The following is a 25,924-nucleotide window of genomic DNA, read 5'->3' on the forward strand; positions in this document are numbered from 1 at the left end:
CCATTCAAATGAGTAATTTATCAGATTCATACTCTAAGCTTTCTTGATACACACACACAATGCCTTTTAAGCATTCAGTATGGTGACTAATGACAAAAGAAACTCTGTTGAACTTCCACATGACCTAACCTTTATGATCTTGTTGACGTTACTGATGTTCAGTAACATGTAGAGATCCACATTAGGGAACCTTTGGTCTAAAATGGAAACCAGATACTTTTTATAACACCAAAATGCAACTAAATCAAAATGTACTTGTTTTTATTAGGACGGGACCACATAGTTACGATAACTAATAACTACACGTACTACTTATTATTGACCCTTGATAAGGGAAGTTTCTTTTTTCTGGAAAGAAATGTGTGTTATAGCAAACATAAAATACATACAAGACTACCAACAGCAAAGAGACTGCTGCATATTATAAACTAGCTGTACCCAGCCACACATTGCTGTGGCCCATTCTGGTTCAATGGGAAAGAAAGGATAGAGAAAGAGGAGGTTTCAGAAATATGTGATTTCACAATGCTTGTGGGTAGGCAATATTTGTGGTGGTTCCATTATCTGTGCAGATATGGAGATTGTCTGGTTTTGGCGACTCTGGACCATATTACTGTCCATGTGATAAGCAATCCATGTCCTGATGTAAACTGTAGAATTTTAAAGATTGCCTCTGGATGTAAACACGGATGGATGGATGGATGGATATGGATCTCTTTCTTTCTCTGCCCTCCCCTTGGGAAGAATGACAAGGGGTGTGGCTTCCTTGTTAGCCATGCCCCCCTGTTATTTTTTTCCTACTGGGAGAGGCCATAGACCCCTCCCAGGGAGCAACCCCAGTGCCCCCTCCTCTTCTCTATTATTGAAAATCTTGCTACCGGAATAAAAAACTCTAAAATCAGGACAGTAAATAAAGAACACCATTCAGAAAACAGAGACATTCCAGACATGAAACAATCAGAGCCAGCTAACCCCTCCCAAGAAAGGATTCCCCCAGACAGGAAGAAGCCAGGCATTGAAGTTGTGAGGCTATTCAATGCTAATTAAGCTGGCCAATTGCAGTTGCTTGCACAAGGGTTTAACCCATTACGCCACCGAGCTCTCCGGGCTCCGGCCCTTGATATGTACTGGGTTTGGTTCCAGGACTGGGTTTGTTTTCAAGACCAGCACACTACCCCTATCCCATTATATATAGTAGCATAGCAAAATGTTGTTCCATGCATAAAATGGCAAAATCAAGGTTTGCTTTTTAGATTTTGTTTTAAATAACATTTGCAAGCTATGTGTAGTTAAATACATGGATTCAGATTAACTCTCTCCATCAGTCATTGCTGAAATGATTTCCAGTGAACGAATGTAAAGACTATTCAGAATTCCACTCATGCAGTTTTACAGCAGAATTTTAAAAAATATGTTACTCTTATGCAATATTTGTTTTTTACAGGTTTATTGGAAACTGTTTGCAACAGCTATGACACCTGCTCTCCAAGAGAAAGCAATGAAAGGTCATGGTATCTACTTATCAGCTTCCTTGTCTTCAAGAGCAATGGAATCCAGTGAAACACTTGCCATGGGAAGTGCCAGACCTGTAAAAGAGAAGATGAAGGATGGTTCTGTTGGCAAGATAACTTGCTCTGTATTGGGTGTTCCCACACACCAAGCCACCCATAACACTGATTGTTTTAATTTAAAATGCTTTGATTCTCAGTCTTCGAAAGATTATCCTTTGTTAATGAAGCCTAGTTTAACTGTCAGTGTAAATACTAAAAATTGTACACCAAGGAACTCAGAAGAGCATAATTGTGCCAAGATAAGAAATTTGGGTAACAGCATGAATAAACACCTCAGCCAGATTATGAATTCAGAATCTGGGGAGCAGATCAGAAAAGAAACCTTATCAGGAACTGCACAGAATGTACCAGATATGGGGAGATTTCAGGGTTTACATTTAACTGAATCTAGGAATGAAGAAGAAAAGCTGCTTCCTAATTCTAAGTTATATCGGAAGAATGGCTTTTTGGGTAAGGCTTTATTTGTGAATTCTGAGACAAAACAAGATTTATTCCATCAAGTACATCATGACACCTTGGAATCAGCAGTGAATTATCGTCCCAATAGTAAAAAACAAGAATTGAATTTTCGCTTACTTCAGTGTGTAAACAAGCAACAAATCTTGCTCAACCAGGCCAAAAGAACTCAGAAACATTTGCAAATTCTTTTGGCAAAGCATGTTGTTAAACACTGCGACCACCAAATGAAATGCTTTGTGAGGCATCAGCTACAGAGAATGAAAGCTTTTCATGACCCAAGTAATATCCTAGGTAGCAACGATGATGGATGCACTTCAATTAAAACTGAAAATTTGAATTCAGATGCTGATGGGAATCAAGATATGCAGCATGATATCTGTGTCGAACCTGGTGAAATCAAGGCGTTTGCATGTTCTACAGTAGGGCTGTTATCTCAGATGGAAGAGAGCTTGGATTCCGAGGCCACTTGTAGCAGCTCGAGTGAAGATGATGATGATGATGAACAAGTTTCCAGGAGAGCAATGGCAGTGTAAGTATTAAAGCGCTCATTAAAACAAACAGTAAAACATAGGTTTAGGCATCAAAATACAATTTTTAAAAGCAGAATTAAGAAACAATGTTGAGTATGAGAGTAAAAACAGCATTAATTTTTGTATATTTGAATGATAGTGATAAAAGCCGAGATAAAATAATAGAACATTCTATGACTGCGACTGCATCTTGTGCTGGCAAGCTATGACTGCTCTAAAAGAACTAGCAATTTTGACTGTAATTTCAGGAGGCTGGTCAGCTGAAAGATAATCAGTATAAAACCTTTCAGGTTATCTGGTTTTCTTGGTAAAATTGGATTAATAAAATATTGTTGGTCTCATACAAAACAATAGTAGATATTCTTATATGCAATGGTTTCTCATAATTTTATGAGACTCTCAAGACTGGAGTTCTGTTGTGCTGTGCCTCTATTTTCACTTTGTCTTAGGTCCCTTCCACACAGCCATATAACCAACAACATCTGCTTTGAACTGGGTTAGCTGAGGCCCCTTCCACACAGCTGAATAAAATCCCACATTTTCTGCCTTGAACTGGAATATATGGCAGTGTGGACTCCGATAACCCAGTTCAAAGCAGATGTTGTGGTATTTTCTGCCTTAATATTATCGGTTATATAGCTATATGGAAATCAGGGAATCAGAAGAAGATTAGTTTTTGGGAGGAGAGCAATGACCAATCTCGATAAAATAGTGAAGAGTAGAGTCATCATACTGGCAACAAAGGTCCACATAGTTAAAGCAGTGGTATTCCCTGTAGTAACCTATGGATGCGAGAGCTGGACCATAAGGCTGAGCAAAGGAAGATAGACACTTTTGACTGCTCACTGGTGGGAAGGATATTAGAGGCAAAGATGAAGTACTTTGGCCACATAATGAAAAGCCAGGAAAGCTTGGAGAAGATAATGATGCTGGGGGAAAAGGAAGAGGGGCTGACCAAGGGCAAGATGGATGGATGTCATCCTTGAAGTGTCTGGCTTGACCTTGAAGGAGCTGGGGGTGGGGACAGCCAACAGGGAGCTCAGGCGTGGGCTGGGCCATGAGGTCACAAAGAGTTGGAAGCGAGTGAATGAATAAACAACAAATGGCTGTATGGAAGGGCCCTAAGTCCACACTGCCATATATTCCAGTTCAAAACAGAAAATGTGGGATTTTATTCAGCTGTGTGGAAGGGGCCCTAGATTGCAGATCTTCATCTACTTCATTGCAGACCTCAGATACGCATTGAAAACAAATGGAGGCTTGTGTATTTCTTAGAGAAAACATATAGTGCCAATGCTATATCCCTTCAAAAATGAAGCAAACTTAGTAGGACACACCAGGTTCACCTGAAACTGCCAAGTGGCAGTAAGATAAAATATGTCAGATTTGTAATGATTTCATATGCTGCAACAGAATTAAAGTCTTAAGATCTCTCAAGAAATGACAAGTAATACATAGAAAGAAGAGTGTGGGAACAAAGGAGTGAGAGTGAGTGTGTTGAGTTCTTGACTTTAAAAAAAATCTAGAAATGGGCTTGGCAGCCAATAGGACCTCAGTTTTAAAAACATGTTGTTTGGATTACTGTAAAGATTTTATATATGGGGCTACCTTTGAAAATGGTTCCTAAACCTCAGATTGTTTTTGATACTTGGAGAGTTTTACAAGTAGAATTTTGACTAGGTTATCAGCCTGGAACATTGTCACACCAATTTTTAGGAGATCCCATTGGCTCCTTGTTGACTGCCAAGCTCATTTCAAGATGTTTTTAGTTACCCCTCAAGCCCTAAACAATGTACACCCACAAATGTGAAGAAGCAACTGATATATTATCATCCCCATGTATTAGGAATTTCAAGTACCATCAGTTAGAAATACATTATATACTTAAAAGATAGAGGTTTCTTTTTGGTGCTAGCACATGAGTAGAAACTTTTAGGAGTATGATATATATATCATGTCTAAAAATCATTCTGGTTGAGAAGTTTGCTTTTTTGTAATTTTATTGTTACATGATATTTGTTGTAGCATTATGTATATTGTCTTGGAATCTTTATGCATGTTGAAAGTAAGTTATAATAAAATACGTTATAACAGAAACTTGGGGGTTGCCCTCTCCTTATTTTTTTTCTCAGCTAGAATTGTTAATGGTCTGTTGCTAAAGTGTGCTATATTCACTACAGCAAGAAAACCTTTCAATCTGAATTCAGGCCTGTTCATTGGACAGGAATGACTTGGTCATCTTGGTGAATAAAGTATTCTGGGAACCAGAACTATTTCAGTTCTAAACCAATGTCTGTTATTAATGACTGAGTGGGCAAGGGCAAAGAAACTGAATCTTAATGTAAACAAGACAGATTCTACTAGTTACTGGAAGGAGAGATCAAGGAAAAGATACTGAGATTGTGGTGGACATGTTTTTTGTTTGTTTCTGGGATTTGGGAAATTTCTTGGGGCCAGCAGTGCTTGAGGTCAGCAATGTTTTTTGCACTGTTAAAGGTAGAGAAGTATGATCTGATCACATGAACATGTCTTAAGGTGCATCTGCACAGTATAATGAATGCAGTTTGATAGTGCTTTGCCAATGCTGTGGAATAATGGGAGTTGTAATTTTATAAGAGTTGTAATTTTAGCCTTTTCTGCCAAAATGCTGGTGACTCACCAAATTGCAATTCCCATTATTTCATAGCAGTGAGCCATGAAAGTTAAAGTGATGTCAAACTTCATTAATTGTACAGTAGATTCACCTTTAGTTACATCCTACTTGGGGCTGCATTTGTTCAGAAATTTTAGTTGGTCCAGAGAGTTGAGGCCAGACTATTTTCTTCCCCTAACTTCCAGAGGCTCTTAAACCACCAAGAAATTTCCAAAAAGGAAAAAAAAAGGCTGAAAAGGGATGCTGTAGAATCCATGCCCAGGTGTTATCAAAGAGGTTATTTTCAAGATATTTCATAGTCCTGAAATACAGTGGATTTCACCTGATTCTGGACCTTCACTTGGCCAGTTTATTCATTTCATTGAAGAAACCTCAGGTATATTAACTCGATCCTTCCACTGCTTAAAACGGAACATTGTTTGCAGTGATCAGTCCCTGGGGCACTTCTTTTTACTAATTTGACGTTTGTTCCTTGGTTTATCCTCAGAAGCTAATGCTTCTCTTTCAGAATATTGTCTTTTGAACTAATCACAGCCAAATGTGTATTTACAAAAGTTATGGTTGTTGTGACTGTGTGGCTACATTAGAAGGACATCTGGTTGATACGAATTCATGCCAAGGCCTAGATTGTCCAGTTTATAAAATCTGAAATGGAGCTCTTTGGATAAAGGAGGAAAGTTCCAGAGACCTCTATTTCTGTTTTTTTAAAACTGCCTTGTTTTTGGAGAAGGAACGAAGGGAGAATCAGTGCCAAACAGCTCTGTGACTATTATGTTAGTAACACAAAAATAACTATTTTATCATCCAAAAAATTAGGGTGTAACTATTACGTGATGATTACTATTCTGCAATGAAATACAGTGTATGATCATACGTTTTGCATATTTGTGCTAATAAGCACATGGGGTTTCAGAAATATGTGAGATGCCAATAGTGTTAGGCCATAGGGCAAATGGCATTTTCTATATTTCATTAAGTGTTCATGTCCAGTCGATTCTTCAGCTAGGGTACTTCCCTGAAGCTAGTTGATCTTTCATACCTATTTTTTTTAAAATTATTTATTTGCCATATTTATATCCTGCCCTTCTCACCAAGGAAGGGACTCAGAGAGGCTACTTGTCGTGTTATTTCAGTACGAAATTGTTGAGCTGATACAATTCTCATTTGTTTAAATTTGCTACTAAAGTTGGTTACTTGTAAGTTTGTTTATGTGTCACAAGATGAGTTTTCATTTGCTGTTAAATGTTTTTAATGGGTCTAAATATTCTTGTAGGGGATTATCCATTTCTGTTAAAGCAGTGCTACTCAAAGTGGTGCTTCATGGACTGGTGCCAATCCCTGAGCCATTGGCTGCTGTTGTTCTGTGGCAGATTTCCAGGAAAGTAAGAACAATTGGGCTGAAATTCAGTAGCAATCCCTGGCACTTTGGAAAACACTTACTGCTAGCCCCTCACATGAAATAGCTTGAGAAGCGCCGTGTTAAAGAAAGTGTTAAAGGTTAACAGGCTCTTAAAGCACTTTATTTGTTATCCAGTTACATATACAGTATATTCAAGATAGTTCTTTTCATATTATTAACATGAGATGATTCTGTGATTTTTCTTCTCTTTGTCTAGACAAACACTGAATTTTTAAGAAGGGTCTTAAAAAAAACAGGTGTTTTTTCTAGTTTTTCTCAATCCAGGATTTTATTCCTTAACAAATAACAATCTGTTCTGTTAAGATTTTTAAACTTACAGTACTACTTATTTTACTGATTGGATTTCACAGTTTAAAGAATGGAACAGTGATATGGGATGTTATGTTCGACATTAAACAAATCAGTTGGCTATGTTTTACGCTAGGAATAAATGTTGCTGCCAAAGAATTGGCTGTTCATCAGAATGCCATGTAGAAATCACTGGGTTCTTTTGGCAGCAGTTGAGGTGTTTTTGAAGCAAAGGGCATCTTGGATATTTAAACACTGGAAATGTAACTATGTTATTTCGTTACCAGAAATCTATGCACATAAGAGTCTTTCAGCCTCTTTAAAAGCCAAAAGATGTGAGACAGAATTGTCTCAATGCAGAAGCATTATAAATTGCTTACAGACTTGTGGCACCTTTTACTCTGTTTGTGTGGAAGACTTAAAATAACTTCCTGAAATGAAGATTATCTTTTGTTGGCTAACTAACATTCTCTTTTCTTCCCAGTAACTATAGATCTGACTGCAAATGGCTGGTAGAGAGAGCTAGAGTTGGCTGTCGCTGGACATGGCTTCAAGCCCAGATCTCAGAGCTAGAATATAAAATTCAACAACTCACTGACCTTCATAAGCAGATTCGTGCCACCAAGGTATGGTTAGTGGACAGAGAAAAAGGCTTGCATAAATTACCAAAATTTTATACATGTTTTATCTGTATTTGATGAGTTCTTCCTAACCAATAGTGATATAATATTAACTGAGATAAATTAAAAAGTTTTTTTGTAGTTAGTGTACTAGATTGTATACAGGCAGACCCTGAGTTGCAAACATCTGATTTACAAATGACTCCTAGTTAAGAACGGGGATGAGACAACAGAAAGTGAGAGAAATCTATCCCTCAGAAGGAAAATTCACTCCTATAACAGTTATCATGGGGAAAAGGAGTCTCCACTGAAGCTTTATCACAATCCTTGTTTCCACAAGTTAAGTGTGTGTGTGCATGTATGTATGTATGTATGTGTGTCTGTGTAGATAGATAGATAGCTTTGGATAGCATAGAAAACTATGCTCCACACCCCTGTGGAGTTTGTTTTGCTATCTATGCCCCTGTTCAGAGAATCTCACCTCACTTTCTGTCCCTGTGATAATTGGGTTTTGAAAAAAAAATGGCTTGTGTGTGTGTACACACACACATATCTATACAGTAGAGTGTCGCTTATCCAACATAAACAGGCCGGCAAAACCTTGGATAAGCTAAAATGTTGGATAAGCGAAAATGTCGGATAATAAGGAGGGATTAAGGAAAAGAAATGTCTGTGCTGGCCACCTCTCGCCCCTCCCGACAGCCGTCCGGTGTGCGAAGAGGCCCGCTGTGCATTGCTGCCTAGAGAAACAGCTGTGGATCTGGGCGGGAGTCAGACTATGTTGGATAATACAGAAAGTTGGATGAGCGAAGGTTGGATAAGTGAGACTGTACTATACACACACACACACATGACTGGAATTACACTTAAAGAATGTACCTGTTCTGACTTAGAAACAAACTCAACTTAAGAACAAACCTATCTTATTTGTAACTTGGAGACTGACTGTATAGGGAAACATGAAGCTTACTCTCTCTGATACCATTTTACTAGTTTTAATTTATGTTAATTCTATGAGAAATCATGGTGTTTGTGCTGTTCTGGTATGCCTCAGGTAAGGAGTCATGTGGTGTAGTTTTCTCCCTCTGCACATCTTTCCAATCTGTCAAGATACCAAGAGCATGGTATCTTGACTTAGATTTAAAATGGCAGGGATTATATTCACAGTATTTATGGAAAGTTCAGAAATAAGAACCAAACTATTCTCTGAGTCGCTTTTTTCAAAGAACAATGAACACTCATATTTGTCTGAAAGTTGAATATAATCCCAGAGTTGAGGTTGTCTGTATCTCATTTCTGCTAGAAAAATAATTCCATCTCTCTTGGTGGTTATGTACACATTATGCAGTGATAAGGGTTTCTAAATTAATGCCTTTCTGTGCATAGTTTGTAAAGCTCTACAGTGGCAAAATTTTAAGATGGAATATTGAAAGAGCAAATATGTGGTTTTGAGTCTTTCTAACAATTATCTTTGTGGCCTGTTGTCACTGCAACTTAACTATAAATAGAAAAATGCTGAAGGGAAATTCCTTTCTCCATTTTCCAAAGTCTAATATGGAAAGAAATTAGAACCTCTACAAAATTCTTGTTATGATTGAGCCTCATGGCTCTGTTACTGACAGACGTGGGCGTAAGACTCCTCGAGAGTCAGATACTCTCGAGGAGCGAGAGAGAAAAAGACTGCGAGACATATTTGCAGCACCATCTGACGAGGAGTCTTTCGAAGGGTTTACGGAGAGAATGAAGGAGGGGCTGGTTAGCTCAGAGGAGGATGAGATGGATTGGACTCGGGTAAGGGAGGAAGTGGGTGCCACTGGCCATGATGGGACAGAAGATGAATGGGGACCTTCAGGATTAGACCCATGGTTTAGCTGGAGGGATGGGACGGGATCCACAGCTGGAGATGCTGTTGGGCGTAGTCAGAGGTGTTCCAGCTCTGACGAGGAAAGTGATGAGGAAACGCCCGGGTTAAGGAGGACAGCTGACAGTGATGAAGATTTGTAACTGGCATAAAATGGGGCTTGAGAGCAATTGCAAATTGCGTTGGGCAAGGTAATCTGGGCAAACGCTTGGGATCCGTGTGTGTGTGGGACGCTTCCCTGAAGACTTGTGTGCTTTCCTGTGCTGTGACGTAAGTTGATTGGAATCCAGGGTCAGACGGCGGGAGGGATTGTGTGGGCATTTGTTTGTGCAAACCTGTGCTTACTCTTATTAGCTTGACCTTCCGTCGTCTTCTTGACGGACGCCATCTCCTGCTTTGAGAACTCGGACTGAACTGACCACGGCTTGTCTTCCCCCCTTCTTGGACTTGGAAAAACTACAAACGTCTGCTTCTGGCTTTGATCTACGGAACGGAACTGGTCTACTCAACTGCTACAATCCTTGGCTGATTTACTCGTGTTGGAGATCCTGTCTGCTGTGTGTGTGGGGGAGCGACGCAAGTTACTCTAAGCACAGTGTTGGCAGCAGAGAGGAATCTGCTGCCAATTAGTTGCATTCTTTGTATCTTTTGTTCCTTGGCTTTCGTTTCGTTTATACCCAGGCTGAAGCAAGCAGTTTGTTTTTACCCGGATTAAACTCCGGTTTAATCCGGTTTATCTTTTGAACATTTACTTTTGCCCCTTTTTGCTCCTAAAGGCAAAAACTGCCTGGCCCTTGTGTTTTACGGGCATTTTTGAGTTCTGTAATCTAATAAACTCTGTTACTTTGAATCTTGTGGCGTTCTGTCCTTGACAGATTGCCCAACGCCATAAAAAGTTTATTGCAGCAATAAACCCGTCAGGAAGACGATGGATGAGTTAAGGGCCAAAGTAGACCAATTGCAAACGGCTTTTACCGTTATCCAAACAGCTCAGGCTGTGAAAGGACATGTTTTGACTCCTGAACGCTTTGACGGAACCAGGTGCAAGTTGCCAACCTTTTTGGCACAAGTGGAGCTTTATTTTTCTCAGCTCAGTGCTCATGCTTTTCCTACAGACACTAGCAAGGTGGCCTTTATTTTGAGTTTGTTGACCGGTCCCGCAGGACAATGGGCCACTAATTTAATTTTGGGAAATGACCCAGTCAAGGACAATTTGAATAATTTCAAAAAGTTGTTAACTGATACTTTTGGGGATCCTCTCCGCACGGAGAACGCTGGGTGGGCTCTGTATCGGTTGAAACAGGGAAAGGGGACTGTTTTGGATTACTTAAATAAGTTTAACCTGTATCGCCACCAGCTGGATTGGGGGGAAAATGCATTCATGCTTTTATTTACTGCCGGGTTAAGTGATATGCTCCAGGATGAATTAGCACGCTTGGAGCCGGCTGAAAGCTGGGACGCCTTAGTAGCTAAGGTGCTGCGTTTAGACGCAAGGTTCGAGGCTCGTAAACACTCAAAAGCAATGTGTGCGCCACCCATGCATGTAACCAGGGCACCTGTGGTGATGGGGGAAGAGCCCATGGAGCTTGGGGTCTTTAAAAAGCTGTCTACAGAGGAAAAGAGCCGTAGGAGGCAGCTGGGCTTGTGTTTGTACTGTGGGAATGCTGGGCATTTTGCCAAAAATTGTAATGTGAAACCTTCCCAGCTTTCGGGAAAAGGCCAGCCCTAGTGCGACGTGAGTCCAACGCACTAGGGCTCCTCAAGCAGTCAACTGAGGGGAGGAAGCATGTTTTCGTACCCATTACATTATCTGTTGGGGGAAGGGAACTTGTTTCTACTTTGGCACTGCTGGACTCAGGGGCTACGGTCTCCTATGTAGATATTGAGTTTGCTAAGAAGCATGGCATTCCTAGAGTGCGCAAGGCATGCGACGTGTGGGTGGAAGGAGCAGATGGGAGACTGCTGGAGACTGGGGTGGTTAACCATGAAACCTCAGCAGTAACGTGGGAGGTGCAGGGAGTAACGGGAACGTTTGTGTGGGATATTACGAGCTTGCCTAGATATGATGTGATCCTGGGGATGGATTGGCTAGCTGTAGTAAACCCACATGTAGATTGGGCAACACGTAAAGTGATCTTAAAGAGGCAGGATTGTTGCACTCTAAATGTTACTCATTCTGATATGGAGGGAGTGCCTGCTGAGTATGGGGAGTTCTCTGATGTATTTTGTAAAAGAGAAGCGGACAAATTACCACCGCACAGGCCATATGATTGCGCCATCAAGTTGGCAGAAGGTGCGAAACTGCCAGCAGGGAGGCTGTATGCCTTGACTGTACCGGAAAGGCAAGCTTTGCGGGAGTTTCTAGATGAAAATTTAGCCAAGGGGTTTATTCGCCCATCTAGTTCTCCAACTGCGGCACCGGTATTCTTTGTAGCCAAAAAGACTGGGGAACTTAGGTTGGTCTGCGATTATCGGATCCTAAACAAATACACCATTCGGGATAGGTACCCGCTGCCTTTAATCTCGGAACTGTTATCAAGGGTGCAAGGGGCTAAGGTCTTTACCAAGCTTGACCTGCGGGGGGCCTATAACTTAATCCGTATACGGGAAGGGGATGAATGGAAGACGGCATTTAACACGTGTTTCGGATGCCACGAGTTCCGAGTCATGCCTTTTGGGCTTTGTAATGCTCCTGCGGTATTCCAGAGGTTCATGAACGATGTGTTCAGGGACCTAATTGACCAATTTTTAGTGATTTATTTGGATGATATCTTGATTTTTTCTAAGGACGAGAAAGAACATCGTCAACATGTCAAGCAGGTTCTGCACCGACTGCGGGCTAATGGGCTTTTCGCCAAGGCTTCCAAGTGCGTCTTTCATGTGCCTGAAGTGGAGTTCCTAGGTCATGTAGTGTCAGGTAGGGAACTTAAAATGGACCCACATAAGGTTGACGCCGTCAACTCATGGCAGGAGCTGAAGACTAAGAAGGATGTACAAAGGTTCTTGGGTTTCGCTAATTACTACCGGGAGTTTATTCCGAATTTTGCAAAGCTCACGGTACCTTTGACGCAGCTTCTGCGCAAGAAACAGCCATTTGTGTGGGGGCGGGAAGCTCACGAGGCGTTTCTACAACTAAAGTCTAGTTTTCAATCGGACAACATACTAACCCATCCTGATGTTGACAGACCGTTCGTGGTAGAAGCGGACGCTTCTAGCTACGCGTTGGGGGCTGTATTGTCTCAGAAGGATTCTTCAGGGACCTTGCGTCCCTGTGGATTTTACTCGCGGCAACTAACACCCTTCGAGCAGAACTATACCATATGGGAGAAGGAGTTGTTGGCGATTAAGGTGGCGTTTGAGGTGTGGCGGCACTGGCTTGAAGGGGCACGGCACCAGATCGTGGTCAGATCTGATCACAAGAACTTAGAGCACTTGCAAACAGCAAAGAAGTTAAACCAGCGTCAAATCCGCTGGGCTTTGTTTTTCTCCAGGTTTAACTTCAAGGTGCAGTTCGTGGAGGGGAAGGCAAACTTGCGGGCCGATGCTTTATCCCGCAAGCCGGAATTTAAGACCAATGAGCAGGTAGTATGTCAGACCATCTTGCCTACTGCCTCTCTGTGTGTTGTAGATAATGAGCTTGGGTTACATGACCAGATCCTTGAGGCTCAGAAGGATGATGTATGGACTCAGGAGCAACTGATGCTGCTCTCTGCAGGTAACCGTACCATACTGCCGCATCTTCAGGATCAAGACGGGGTATTGGTGCGTAGGGGGCAGGTTTACGTACCAGTAGGGACCCTCAGGTTGGAGGTGATTAGAGCCCACCATGACGAACCCATGGCTGGGCACTTTGGCAGGTTCAAGACCGTACAGCTTATCACCAGGAGCTACTGGTGGCCAAAGATGCGGCAAGACATTCTGCGCTTTTGTGACAGCTGCGCCGTTTGTCAGCAGAGTAAGACGCCTGTTGGGCGCCCTAGAGGGTTGTTATCGTCTTTACCTGTTCCGGAGAGGCCATGGCAAATCATTTCCATGGATTTTATTTCAGATTTGCCTAAGTCTGGGGGTTATACTTGTATTTGGGTGGTGGTGGATTTATTTAGTAAACTGGCTCATTTTATTCCTTGTTCAACCATTCCGGCGGCCCCTACGTTGGCCTTACTATTTACAAAGCACATCTATCGTTTGCACGGAGCACCCGAGGTGATTATTTCAGATAGGGCTCCGCAATTTGTGTCACGCTTTTGGAAACACTTCCATGAGTGTTTGGGGACTAAGTTAAACGTGTCTTCAGCTTTCCATCCGCAAACGGATGGACAGTCGGAACGGGTTAATGGGCTCTTAGAGCAGTATCTGCGTTGTTTTTGTTTAGATCAACCCACGGCTTGGGTAAAGTGGTTACCGGTGGCGGAATTTGCTTACAACAATGCGGTGCACACGTCTAGTCAGTATACGCCATTTGAGCTAACTTATGGTTTTCACCCACGGGGAGGTGTGGCGCCGTCGACCAATGTGGTCTCTTCGGACCCTGTGTACCGCTCTTCGGAAATGGCTGCATTGCATGATGTTGCCCGTCGCTTACTGTTGGAAGCTAAGGCAACGCAGAAGACTCAGGCTGACCGCCACAGGCAGGCAGGGGAGGAGTTGGAAGAAGGGGATTTGGTGTGGTTATCTTCCAAACATATTAAACAGGCTGGGGGAAAGTTTGCGCCTCGGTATTTGGGTCCCTTTCCTATCGTTAAAAAGATTTCTTCTGTTGCGTTTCGTTTGCGTTTACCGTCTAGTTTAAAGGTCCATCCAGTCTTTCATCGTTCGCTGTTGAAACTTGATACCTCTAGTCGTCGTGGTGCTATAGCGGAGGGTATCACTGCCACTTCTCCGCCATCGGGGGAGGAGGCCTTTGTGAGAGGGGATAGTGTTATGATTGAGCCTCATGGCTCTGTTACTGACAGACGTGGGCGTAAGACTCCTCGAGAGTCAGATACTCTCGAGGAGCGAGAGAGAAAAAGACTGCGAGACATATTTGCAGCACCATCTGACGAGGAGTCTTTCGAAGGGTTTACGGAGAGAATGGAGGAGGGGCTGGTTAGCTCAGAGGAGGATGAGATGGATTGGACTCGGGTAAGGGAGGAAGTGGGTGCCACTGGCCATGATGGGACAGAAGATGAATGGGGACCTTCAGGATTAGACCCATGGTTTAGCTGGAGGGATGGGACGGGATCCACAGCTGGAGATGCTGTTGGGCGTAGTCAGAGGTGTTCCAGCTCTGACGAGGAAAGTGATGAGGAAACGCCCGGGTTAAGGAGGACAGCTGACAGTGATGAAGATTTGTAACTGGCATAAAATGGGGCTTGAGAGCAATTGCAAATTGCGTTGGGCAAGGTAATCTGGGCAAACGCTTGGGATCCGTGTGTGTGTGGGACGCTTCCCTGAAGACTTGTGTGCTTTCCTGTGCTGTGACGTAAGTTGATTGGAATCCAGGGTCAGACGGCGGGAGGGATTGTGTGGGCATTTGTTTGTGCAAACCTGTGCTTACTCTTATTAGCTTGACCTTCCGTCGTCTTCTTGACGGACGCCATCTCCTGCTTTGAGAACTCGGACTGAACTGACCACGGCTTGTCTTCCCCCCTTCTTGGACTTGGAAAAACTACAAACGTCTGCTTCTGGCTTTGATCTACGGAACGGAACTGGTCTACTCAACTGCTACAATCCTTGGCTGATTTACTCGTGTTGGAGATCCTGTCTGCTGTGTGTGTGGGGGAGCGACGCAAGTTACTCTAAGCACAGTGTTGGCAGCAGAGAGGAATCTGCTGCCAATTAGTTGCATTCTTTGTATCTTTTGTTCCTTGGCTTTCGTTTCGTTTATACCCAGGCTGAAGCAAGCAGTTTGTTTTTACCCGGATTAAACTCCGGTTTAATCCGGTTTATCTTTTGAACATTTACTTTTGCCCCTTTTTGCTCCTAAAGGCAAAAACTGCCTGGCCCTTGTGTTTTACGGGCATTTTTGAGTTCTGTAATCTAATAAACTCTGTTACTTTGAATCTTGTGGCGTTCTGTCCTTGACAATTCTTTCTCATAAAGTGAATGAGATATTTTAGGCATTTGTTAATTTAGAACGGCCAATGTTTCAGCCTATATATTATTTCCAAATCGAGATAGTAACACCTTCTTTATGTTTTATTACATTGTTATTTTAGTATATCAATTTATCCTTACTATTTTCCCAACTTGAGTATACCAAAGTGCCTTATAAAATGAAATCCTTTGCAGAATTACTTGGGAGTAAGTGTCATTGAAGTCAGTAAAATTGATATCTGAGTCGGTATATACAGGAATAGATTGTTTGGTTCAGTAACAATTAGGCCTAAGGGCAGATACCAAATCTTGTCTGTTTCAAATTTAAGACATTTTGCACACTTTAATATCATGCAAGTAATAAACAGTACAATATATACATGGCTATATAATAAGTAATATATAGCATACAAACAATAAATTAAGCAGTAAAGTTTCATGGGCTAAGTTGTAAGCAATAAATTACAATATATTCATCAAGATGTGAATATTCCATATATTTCCCAGCTTGCTGCCCTTTCTTTTTTCTGAGTGGCCAGAAGATCTTTCTTATGATGTTATTTACATGAACTTAAAAATGAAATCAAAGCATAATGTATATTTTAAGCTATCATTTCTAAATGCCAGCATGAATAATGAAATCAGTTATACTATGCTTCAGATGAGTACTTCCTTTTTCATTTGTCCCTAGCATGTGACAGAATCTTTAGTGTTATGTCTCATGGAGTACTAAAGAGACAATTTTCTGGATATAATTACACTACTGTATGTAACAAAATTTGGAAAAAAAAATCTGTTCCTGGTTTGAAAGTGTTATTTCCTGTTTAACTGTGTGGTACTTACTTTGAAAGCAGTTCTTATATGCCAGGAACTTTATTTTTGTGACTGCCACAAACTGTTGAATTGGTTGAGACTCTATAAGATATTTATTGAAAACCTATAGCAAAATGTGCTGCAGGATTTCCTGTAAAAACTAAAATGTTTTGCAGTTTAATAAACTTTTCCCATGTTTTTATGATGGAACAAATTAGAAAATGATATTTATAACCCAGGAACAAAAATCATGTTACATAGTGTTATTTAAAGAAGTGAGAAAACTGATATTTTCTTCATACTCAAGAGAAAACATATGATTGGGACCTTACCCCTCCCCTCACATATGCAAAATATATTTGCAAAGTAATAGGACTATCTTTAACACTACCCAACATGAACATCCAGAATATTGAACCATGATTAAAGAATTGACGGAGAACTTGAGGGGTGATCATGGACAGAATGTGCAGTTCTTCCGTATTATCTGTGTAAGGCTTGAATATTCTCAGAACTCTTAAGTCACTAATCAAAATATTTCAGATAATTTGAGCAATCGTAATCTAAAGATTAAAATCACCATAAAATGTTTGTACAACACTTGTTCAATTGCTGTTGTCTAGGGAATGGTAGTCTTAGAAGAATTTTCCGTTTCAAAAGATACTCTGAAGAAGCGAAAACAACTGGCAGATCAAGAAACTGTATTAAATGCCACAGGGACTTCTCAAACTTCCCTTGAGAGACAGGATGCCTGGCCAGAACATGATTTTGAAACATCACCCAGCAGTCCAACTCTGCTTCTCCGTAACATAGAAAAACAGGTATTCAAGTAAGAGTAAACATCAAAGAGAATTAGATTAGATGTGTTGCAAACAATGTATAATTAAGTGATATCCCTAGAAATCTTTTTGTTTTGTTTCTGTAACTATGATCAGCGTAGATTATGGAAATGAAGAAATTGTCTCTTTGATATCTTTGAAGCATTAAGCTTTATTGTATTCCTCAAATGATCTTGGTGCCAATCAGTTGAATGTTATATTTAGACCAGTGCTGGTATAGATTAAAATTTTGTACTGGTGAAATTCCTTGTGTAATTTAGTCCTTTTCCAAGGTAATAGTCACCTGTGGTATATTAATTCTCAAGGAATTTTTCACAGGTGAAGTGGAGTATCTTGTGGATACCACTGCTGGCGGAATAGTAGTTAGGACAAAGGAATTAGGATTATATGGTAAATCTTTTGCTTAATGTAGCTGTATCTCATGCTATGCCATCTCTTGTTGGGATTTTGTGAGATGGAGAGCACATCACAAATCCATCTTGCTCCTTGCCAGGATGCCTCTGCTTTATTTCTCTGCTCATGAAATGAGTTCCTCCATTTCAGGTAGAGGACCTATGCTGGCTGTCTAAGTTTTTCTTAGTAGCTGTAAGCCACTTTTCTGCTTGTTCCCCCTGAGCACCTCATTGAGGTTGATGTAGGGGTCTTGAGACCTTATACACTACCAACTCCTGTTGTTAATTGTATGTGGAAGAGATCGAGGTGAAAAAACGTTGGCACGAAGAATAATCTACTGTATATGCCTTTTGCTTTCAATGCTATCAAAATCTCTAGTATTCTTTGTTATCATACTGCTGTCTTCTTCCATTCTCCACTTTTTCTACCTTCTCCTCTCCTCCTCAATTTAAACTTATCCCATTTGTCCGAGACTTAATCTTCTCAATCCCATTAATTTGCCTCTGAGTTCTGTTCAGCACTGGATGATCTGCCAAGTCCAAAGTGCCTACTGTCAGAGCTGGGTACTGCTGTTTGTGGCTAGCCTATTATGCCAATGTTAATAGATAGTTTTACCCTTTAAGAAAACATTCTGTGTATTTTGTTGAAAATTTGGATTGTGTTTCAGAAGTCATGTTTCATTTTTGGAGGGAGGTACACAACTATTGTATTTCATAATATGACATTTAGGATTTAAATAATTAGGTTTTCTTGGCTCATATCGGCTTCATAAGAGGTACTTGTTTTGTTTGTTTTGAATACATAATAACTTCAGCAGGGAATGTGGCCATTCAAATAGGAAGATTTATTTATAGTTAAATAGCTGGCAACAAGTTTAGGGTGTTATGTGCTGCACTTTAAATATAAGGGTTTTCATGTTCTTTATGGTTTGTTTCAGAGTGCTCAGCTGAGTGAAATAATCAGCAGTCTCATCACTCCACTAACTATGTCTCCCACATCCTCCCCACTCTCCCCAAAATCTTATAAGCAGAAAGAGCTGGTCAATGGCATCGCTTTAAGGTAGGCTGTGCTTTCATGTATTTCCAGATAGTGCTGTAGTTTTAGCATTTGGGGGAATGTATTATAAAGTGACATCATCACTTTGACCAAAAATAAATATATTATTTCATTTTTTATGTGTGTGAGAGGGGGGGGGGGCAGGGGAAGGGAATAAGGAAGGAGAGCAAGAATTTTAAAGCAGCAAATTTTAAAGACTACAGTGTTGCAGCCATGCATCTCATAGGTGTCTACCAGTAAGGGAATGCCTCTTTATGTACAAATCTGTCTGCGAATCAAGGTTTGTTGGAGAGGCCACCTTTGTGTCCTAATCGTAAGGGCAGTACATTGAACAAAGATGATGTAAAAGGTTTTCTCTATTGTGCCACACTGATTTTGGAATATCTTTCTTTCAGAGGTCTCATTGACACAAATGCTGGTGTCATTCCAGTTCCATGTTAAAACATTAATTAAAATGTTAAGGGCCTGATTGATTTGATTTAACAACCACAGGCATATTAGTCAGTGTTATTTTAAAGTGTTTTAACTGCTGTCAAATTGTCTTGGTTTAAATTATAAGAGATTTAGTATATTTTTAGTTTTTTAAAAATATATTGTTGTTACTGTAATTTATTGTCTTACATTGATTTCATTGTGCACCCTGCTGAGAGGTTTCAATAACATCTTAGTTCACTGAATAAATAAAGTAAGTAGAATGCTGGGTTGGATAGGCTTTTGGTCCCATCCAACATGGCTGCTTTTGTCCTTTGATTCCATTCAGTTTGGCCCTCCTTTTGCTCTTACAAATATTGAAAATATGATATTAGAATTTAGCTATGTATTATAAAATCAAAATTTCATTTATGATGACTACAGTAGGAGATTAAATGTAGACAGAAATATCTAAAGGAAATAACTCATATATGTGTGTGTGTGTGTGTATGTATTGTCAAGAGTCAGACGCCAGTTAACATACAAAACAGAGTTTATTCCGAAGATAAGCCAGAAAATAACATAAACACAGGAAATATCCTTGAAACACTTCACTTTTCAGTGTTTCGAGAGTAGATTGGACAATAATAATTCAAAAACGAGCCACGCTAATTTCCCATGCTGGCATTCAATAACAAACTAAATAACGCTTCAATTCAGCTTTGGAAAACAAATAGAGCTGGAAAATAAACAAACTAGAAAAGCAATAAAGCTGCTTCCACGGTGCAGATAAGCCGAAAGCCTCAAAGGGATGATGAATAGCCGTCGTCAGAGGAATCCAAGGTCAGCAAAAATTCCGAAAGACAAACCAATAGTCAGAAGCCGGGAGTAGCCGTCAGTCAGAGGGTGTAGACAGAAGCCAGGTCAAATTCAATCCAAAGTCCAAAGAGGGTGCAGTCATCCAAAACAGGTCCACGATAAGACACAGCGAGAGCCAAGCTAGGTGATATCAGCAGATTCAAATCATAGTCCAAGTCCAGTCTTCATGGAAACACAGAGATCCCAATGGCGCCTCAGCAACACCTTGCCACACGCAAAGTGCAGTGGCCAAACATTCCCATTTTATTCCCCTTCCTCCTGGGTGACCAAACACTCACACCCAAACACCAGGTGTCCCAAATCTACTCAGAGTCTGAACTCCACACAGCTAGAGCTCGTGGATCTGGAGTACCTAGCAATTCGTCGGAGTCCCAATCATCCTGCCCATACTTAGCCCCATGAACACTTAAAGAACCATCCTCCCTTCTCCAAGCATCCCAATTGGGATCAGCTCCTGCAGAAACCCCAGGTTCAGAAGTATCCATAGGCCCCAAATCCCCAGACATCTCCGGTGGCTGTGCCCATTCAGTGCCCGCTTCCCCAGCCAACAGAAAGATGCTTCATGGAAGTTCATCACTGAGTTCAGCTGACCTCAAATTTAATTATGGAACAGAGAGTAAATAATATAATATTATACAATATCCAGAGTTCATCCCTTGAATTCTCTAATCAACCTAGCATAATTGTTTGACATGTTACAGAGATCCTGAGCACAATGAAGACATTTCATCTTCTAGTAACTGGTTGATTGATCAACAGCATCTGAAGAAAAGAAGGAAAGACAAGACAAAGCTGAGAGCAACAACTACTTCTGTGATGACCACATCTGCTCGCACTAGACCACTTCACAGTTTTCAGAGGAGAAAACTCTACAAAATGAGTACCATTTTCAGTTTGAACCAACAGGTGCAAGTGTGCTTCTTTGTTTATATAAAAACTATATTAAGATACTGTGTTTGTTGATTAAGCCTAGTAATAACATTGTTCTCTCCAAAATGTGAGTGTGCCCTGTTTTAAGAAAGCAAGTTTTGAATAAACTGGTCAAATATAAGGCTGGACACAAAAGCTTAACAGGATTTCATAAGTTGGCCAGGTTGGGCATTATTACTTTCATTTATCTAACTAGTTGTGATGTTGGATCATAAATACTGTATAGAGTTTCATTCTTTCTAGCAATAAATAAATAAAGGAGGTAAAGCAACAACTGGAAGTTATAAATTGCATGTTCTTTGCTATTAAATACTAGTACCTGAGACTCAGGAAACATTCCTTAAGAATAGCAGTGGATTAAGTGTGGACTGTGTGCCACATGCAACTTCCCAGAGCTCTTTTTCAAATACCTGCCATTTCTTTTGCTCCAGAATACCCCCAGTTGCACTCTAGAGGATGTGGTGATATTTCCCACTGAAATATTTGTAGGATGCATGGCTCCAAAGCTAAGTTGGAAATATTACAGATGGAAAAAAAATGTAGTGATAGACACATCTTTTCAGATAAAATGATGTCTTCTTTTCCCATTCTGTTGTGATAGCAGCATATTTGCTTCCCTCACCAGGCTTCTGTCAAAGCTGTTGCTATACTTTCAGGATCATTGTCTGCACTAAAAAAAATTGGTTCCAAATATCATATTGAAAGGTGCCCTATATAGTCTTTGGCCCCATCTATACTATATAATACAGTGAAGATGGGGCCTTGAGACATCAAGCTTGGGGAAGAATTGGTGCTTGAGGTAACATTAGAGCATATAATTCCATGCTAGTATGTGAATGTGGACACACCACAAAAAGAAAGCTAGTGTAAATGACAGTGCTCATCAACTTTCTGTTTAAATGAAAAAAAAATGTATTGTCCAGAAAAGACGTGGGGAAGAGATAGGAGATTACAGCAGCCCCCTAAGGAGAACTTGTATATCTCCTTTATTTAAAAAATGGCCCCGTATTAGTCTCAAACCCTTTATTAAGGGATTTGAGGGGCACTCTCTGTTTTGAACCCTTCTGGTCCGTTTTAGAACTCTTTTTACAACAGGAAATGACCTGGAGGTCCTATTGTAAGTGACCTACCATACAACAGAAGTGGGTTGCTTGGTGGCTCCCCACATGGTACACTGCAGTTGCCATCTGCCTCAATATGCAAAGTTAGTGATTGAGGGATGATGGCAGTTACATCAACATCTGAGACTCAAAATATTTTCCACCTCTATGCTACAGAGAAACACTTTCCTGTTTAGCAAAACGTAAAACAGTGTATGTTTAACTAAAAAATTCACATGCTTAGTAGGGCTGGATGTTATGCCTTAGTCAGCCAAGTTATCCAAGTGCTTAGTTAGGGTTGGGATGCATTCCTTTGCAAGATATACACACACAAAACCACCTTACTCATGGGAAGAGGACTCCTGAACTTCATTCCTTTGTCCTAATATTGCCTTTCCCTTGAAGTAGCGCTGTGGGAAAGAAGGGGGAACTATAAAGGTTTTATTGGAACACTTCACTCTATAGAAACATGTTACCATATGAATCTGTTTTTTGTTTGTTATGGGGAATATGTGTTTTAGCTGAAAAAGCTTACACAGCTGCAGTACTCAGTTTACAGGAAATTGAAATACTTAACTTTTTCCATATTTGTGCTGTTCCAATAAAGCTTCATGGTCTTAGTAGTGTCTTAAGATAATCTGTGTTAAATTAACATTCACCTCAGCATGAACATGTTCTAAAGACCCTGAATTGAATTAAATGCTTAATTTTGAAAGCAAAAATCAATTTTGCTTAAGTAAATAAATAAATGTGACTCTTTTACATAGACAAATCCTTTACAAAATGAAGTATGATACTTAATAATCTATGTTCAACATGCTGAATAAGTTTACCTTCTATTTCAGTAATACAGTTTGTGTGTGCCTTATCCAAAATGCTTGGGACCAGAAGTGTTTTTAATTTTTGATTATTTTTTTTTTAAAAAAGAATCAGAATACCTGTGTTTCCATTCAGTTGGCATTCATAATCAGTCTGTATCCATGGATTCAACCACTCATGGCTCAAAAATATTTTAAAACAATCCAAAAAGCAATCCTTTATCTTTTCATTCTATATAAAGGGTACCATTTTGCTACACCATTGTAATATAATGGGTCTTTGACATGCATGATTTTTGGTATCCATCGGGAAATCCTGGGTCCAAGCCACATTTTGGAGATGGGATCCAAGTCTGAACACAAAATTCAGTGATGCTTCATGTACATTTTAAATATATAGTCTGAAGGTAATGTTATACAAATGTAAATACAGTAGAGTCTTGCTTATCCAACCTTCGCCCATCCAACGTTCTGTATTATCCAAATGCAGTCTGCCTTCACAGGACTGAACTTTTTACAGATTTAACTTCTGACAATGTTGTCGCTGTAAGTTCATTTTGTGTAATTCTATATTTGTAGTCAGTTTTTAGTAGTCAGTGATTTTGTAGTCAATGTTTTCAATACATTGCGATGTTTTAGTGCTAAATTCGTAAATACAGTAATTACTACATAACGTAAACTGTATTGAATTGCTTTTTCTGTCAATTTGTTATAAAAACATGGTGTTTTGGTGCTTAATTTGTAAAATCATAACATAATTTGACGTTTAATAGGCTTTTCCGTTGTCCCTCTTTATAAGCCAACATTTTTGCTTATCCAACGTTCTGCCGGCCTGTTTATGTTGGATAAACGAGACTCTACTGTAATAATTTTGTGCATGAAACAATATCTTTGTGCTTTTAATGATCACAAAACAAATACCTCACTGTTTCAGTCACCCATGTGGGCAGTTTTGGATTTTAGAGGAGTTTGGAATACTGTATAAGAGATGCTCAACCTGTATTGTGTTTGAGGGCATGGAGAGGTCATGTTTTTAGTGGAGGGAATGCAAGATTTTGCAAGTTATATCTTGAGCCCTTGAATCAATAAAAAAAGATTGCTACTCCTGGGAAGGAGTGTAACTTCATCTAAAATTTGTCTTGAATTGCCTTCCAGAGGGGTCAGTTATTCTACTCACAACATCCCCATCTTTTCTGGATTAACTCTCTGACAAATGCATTTTAAATGTTTTAATGTTTTTCCATGTAAATATTATCTGGAAGTTGTCAGATAGCTAGATCTATTTAACTCATCTATATTACATATAGTGAATGGCCTTTTGTGTTTGGTATTGTTGATTCAAGCTATAGATATGACTATTGAAAGAGAGGGGTTCAGTGTTGCCATTACATTGTAGAGTATGTTGTTTCATTTGAAATATATATTTTTCAATAGACTATTGAAAGCTTTGTCCTTTGTGCAGCAAAGTTTCTCTACCTCAAAACATATTTTGCATTAAAATATTTCTTCGTTGTTAAATATCCAGTCACTGAGAGAATCAATTTGTGCTTTTTTGCACAACTAGCTGAAAGAAACTTGGTTGTAAGGCATGGTTTTACATTTCAAGTTGAAGTTTTATTCCAAGTAAACTTTTTAGTGAAACATCTTATTTTAGTTCTGTGGGAACTTCAAAAAATATCAAATTTTTCATAAGAGACAGTATGATTCTAGGATGTCACTTACAAGTGACTGAGTAGTGAGCTCCAAAAATGCCTTAAATAACCACATGTTTATATTAGCAATAAATTGTTTACAATGAGAGGGATCTGTGGTCTTACAGTGCAGCTGTATGTTCTCTAATAAAAACAAATATAAGCAGAGAACACTTTATATAGATTTCATAACAGGGATAAATCCCTATATTGCAGCAGTTTTTTTTGATATAGTTGTTTTAACCTACAGATTGGACCATGACAGCAAGTTAATAAAGACTTGGCCAAATTCTCTTCTCTAAAAAAGACCTTTTCTCCTATAATTTTTTCTTCTTTCTCATGTATCCACAAGTTGAATCCTACCCCAGTATAAATATATTAATTCCACTCCCCAAAACATTTCCCCCCAAATACTGAAACACATTAGATATTTGACTGAAAGATGTATTAGAGGCTTTAAAAATAATGAAATTACCATTGAAATTTACTACATTTCTGTTTTGTAAAATGAATGTTCCCTTTAAATAGTAAGTGGCATAGCTTATATTTGGATTTTTAATATGGCAATTTATCATAAATATTGAAAGAATGAGTTTTTAAATAAAGAAAAATGGAGAGTCCCTTCTGTAGTCAAGATGAAGCTCAGATGGATTTTAAGGGGATTGACTCATTGAGGATAACTCTGCCTCCTACAAGAGCAGGAGAGTGGTATTGCATCCAGCTTGTCTGCTTTTCAGAAGTAATTGTATAAAGATGCTATATAAATAATGTTTTGGGAGCTCAGGTGAAAACATTCACAATTCATGTGTTGTTCCCTTGACCAAATCAGCTAGAAACTTTAGGCATATTTCTGCCTCAGTACAAACACATAAGGATTCCTTTCTGGTCTATCTTTTTGATCAGAGTTTTTTGTGTCTGTTACTTTATTTTATGTCCCGATTTTCTACTTCACATGGTCTTACAACTAAATGAGTAAAAACAAACAAATCATGCCTTGGTCAAGCTGTAAATGTCTAGACATGTTCAGTTATTGAAATGCCACCAAAATAGAGCCCAAGTGGATTACTTAGGGCAGTGAGTTTCACCACCAAGGTACTACTGTGGAACTGCACTACTAATGTCTCCACCATGGATGTGATCAAAGTTATCTGTCAATTACCTCAGCAGTTTCACAGAGAAATGGATGGCTTTGAAAGTATTCAAATATGAATACACTGGCCTTTAGAGGTAAAGAGGTAATCACCAGCAGTCCTGAACTATCCTGGGGACAGACAGAGAGTCTGAGTAATTAATGTAGCAATGGCATGACATGCTTTAAAAAATGGACTTTTGTTCTCCACTCTGCAGTAGTTGAATCTTAGAAAAAGGCTTCAAAGGTAGCTCCATATAAGTTTTGCGGTTATCTAGTCTAAATCATAGAATCATAGAGTTGGAAGAGACCTCATGGGCCATCCAGTCCAACCCCCTGCCAAGAAGCAGGAAACTAGGGCATATATAACTGACTGGAGAGTCATCAT

General features: G+C 39.8%; 1 protein-coding gene across 2 annotated transcripts in view; it reads left to right on the plus strand.

The window, feature by feature from the left end:
• The window catches only part of kansl1l (KAT8 regulatory NSL complex subunit 1 like), a 42,806-nt gene that overhangs the window by 2,885 nt on the left and 13,997 nt on the right, over positions 1 to 25,924 (plus strand). For both annotated transcript variants that reach the window (XR_010000443.1, XM_008113373.3), the window contains exons 2-6: positions 1,445 to 2,559; positions 7,406 to 7,547; positions 16,914 to 17,111; positions 18,460 to 18,581; positions 20,570 to 20,774. Coding sequence is in view for 1 of the 2 variants with exons in the window: in XM_008113373.3 (XP_008111580.2) it covers positions 1,472 to 2,559; positions 7,406 to 7,547; positions 16,914 to 17,111; positions 18,460 to 18,581; positions 20,570 to 20,774 (1,755 nt within the window). In the remaining variant the exon portion in view is untranslated. The remainder of the gene's footprint in view (positions 1 to 1,444; positions 2,560 to 7,405; positions 7,548 to 16,913; positions 17,112 to 18,459; positions 18,582 to 20,569; positions 20,775 to 25,924) is intronic.

Source organism: Anolis carolinensis, chromosome 1 (genome assembly GCF_035594765.1).
Source record: "Anolis carolinensis isolate JA03-04 chromosome 1, rAnoCar3.1.pri, whole genome shotgun sequence".
NCBI classification, from domain to species: domain Eukaryota; kingdom Metazoa; phylum Chordata; class Lepidosauria; order Squamata; family Dactyloidae; genus Anolis; species Anolis carolinensis.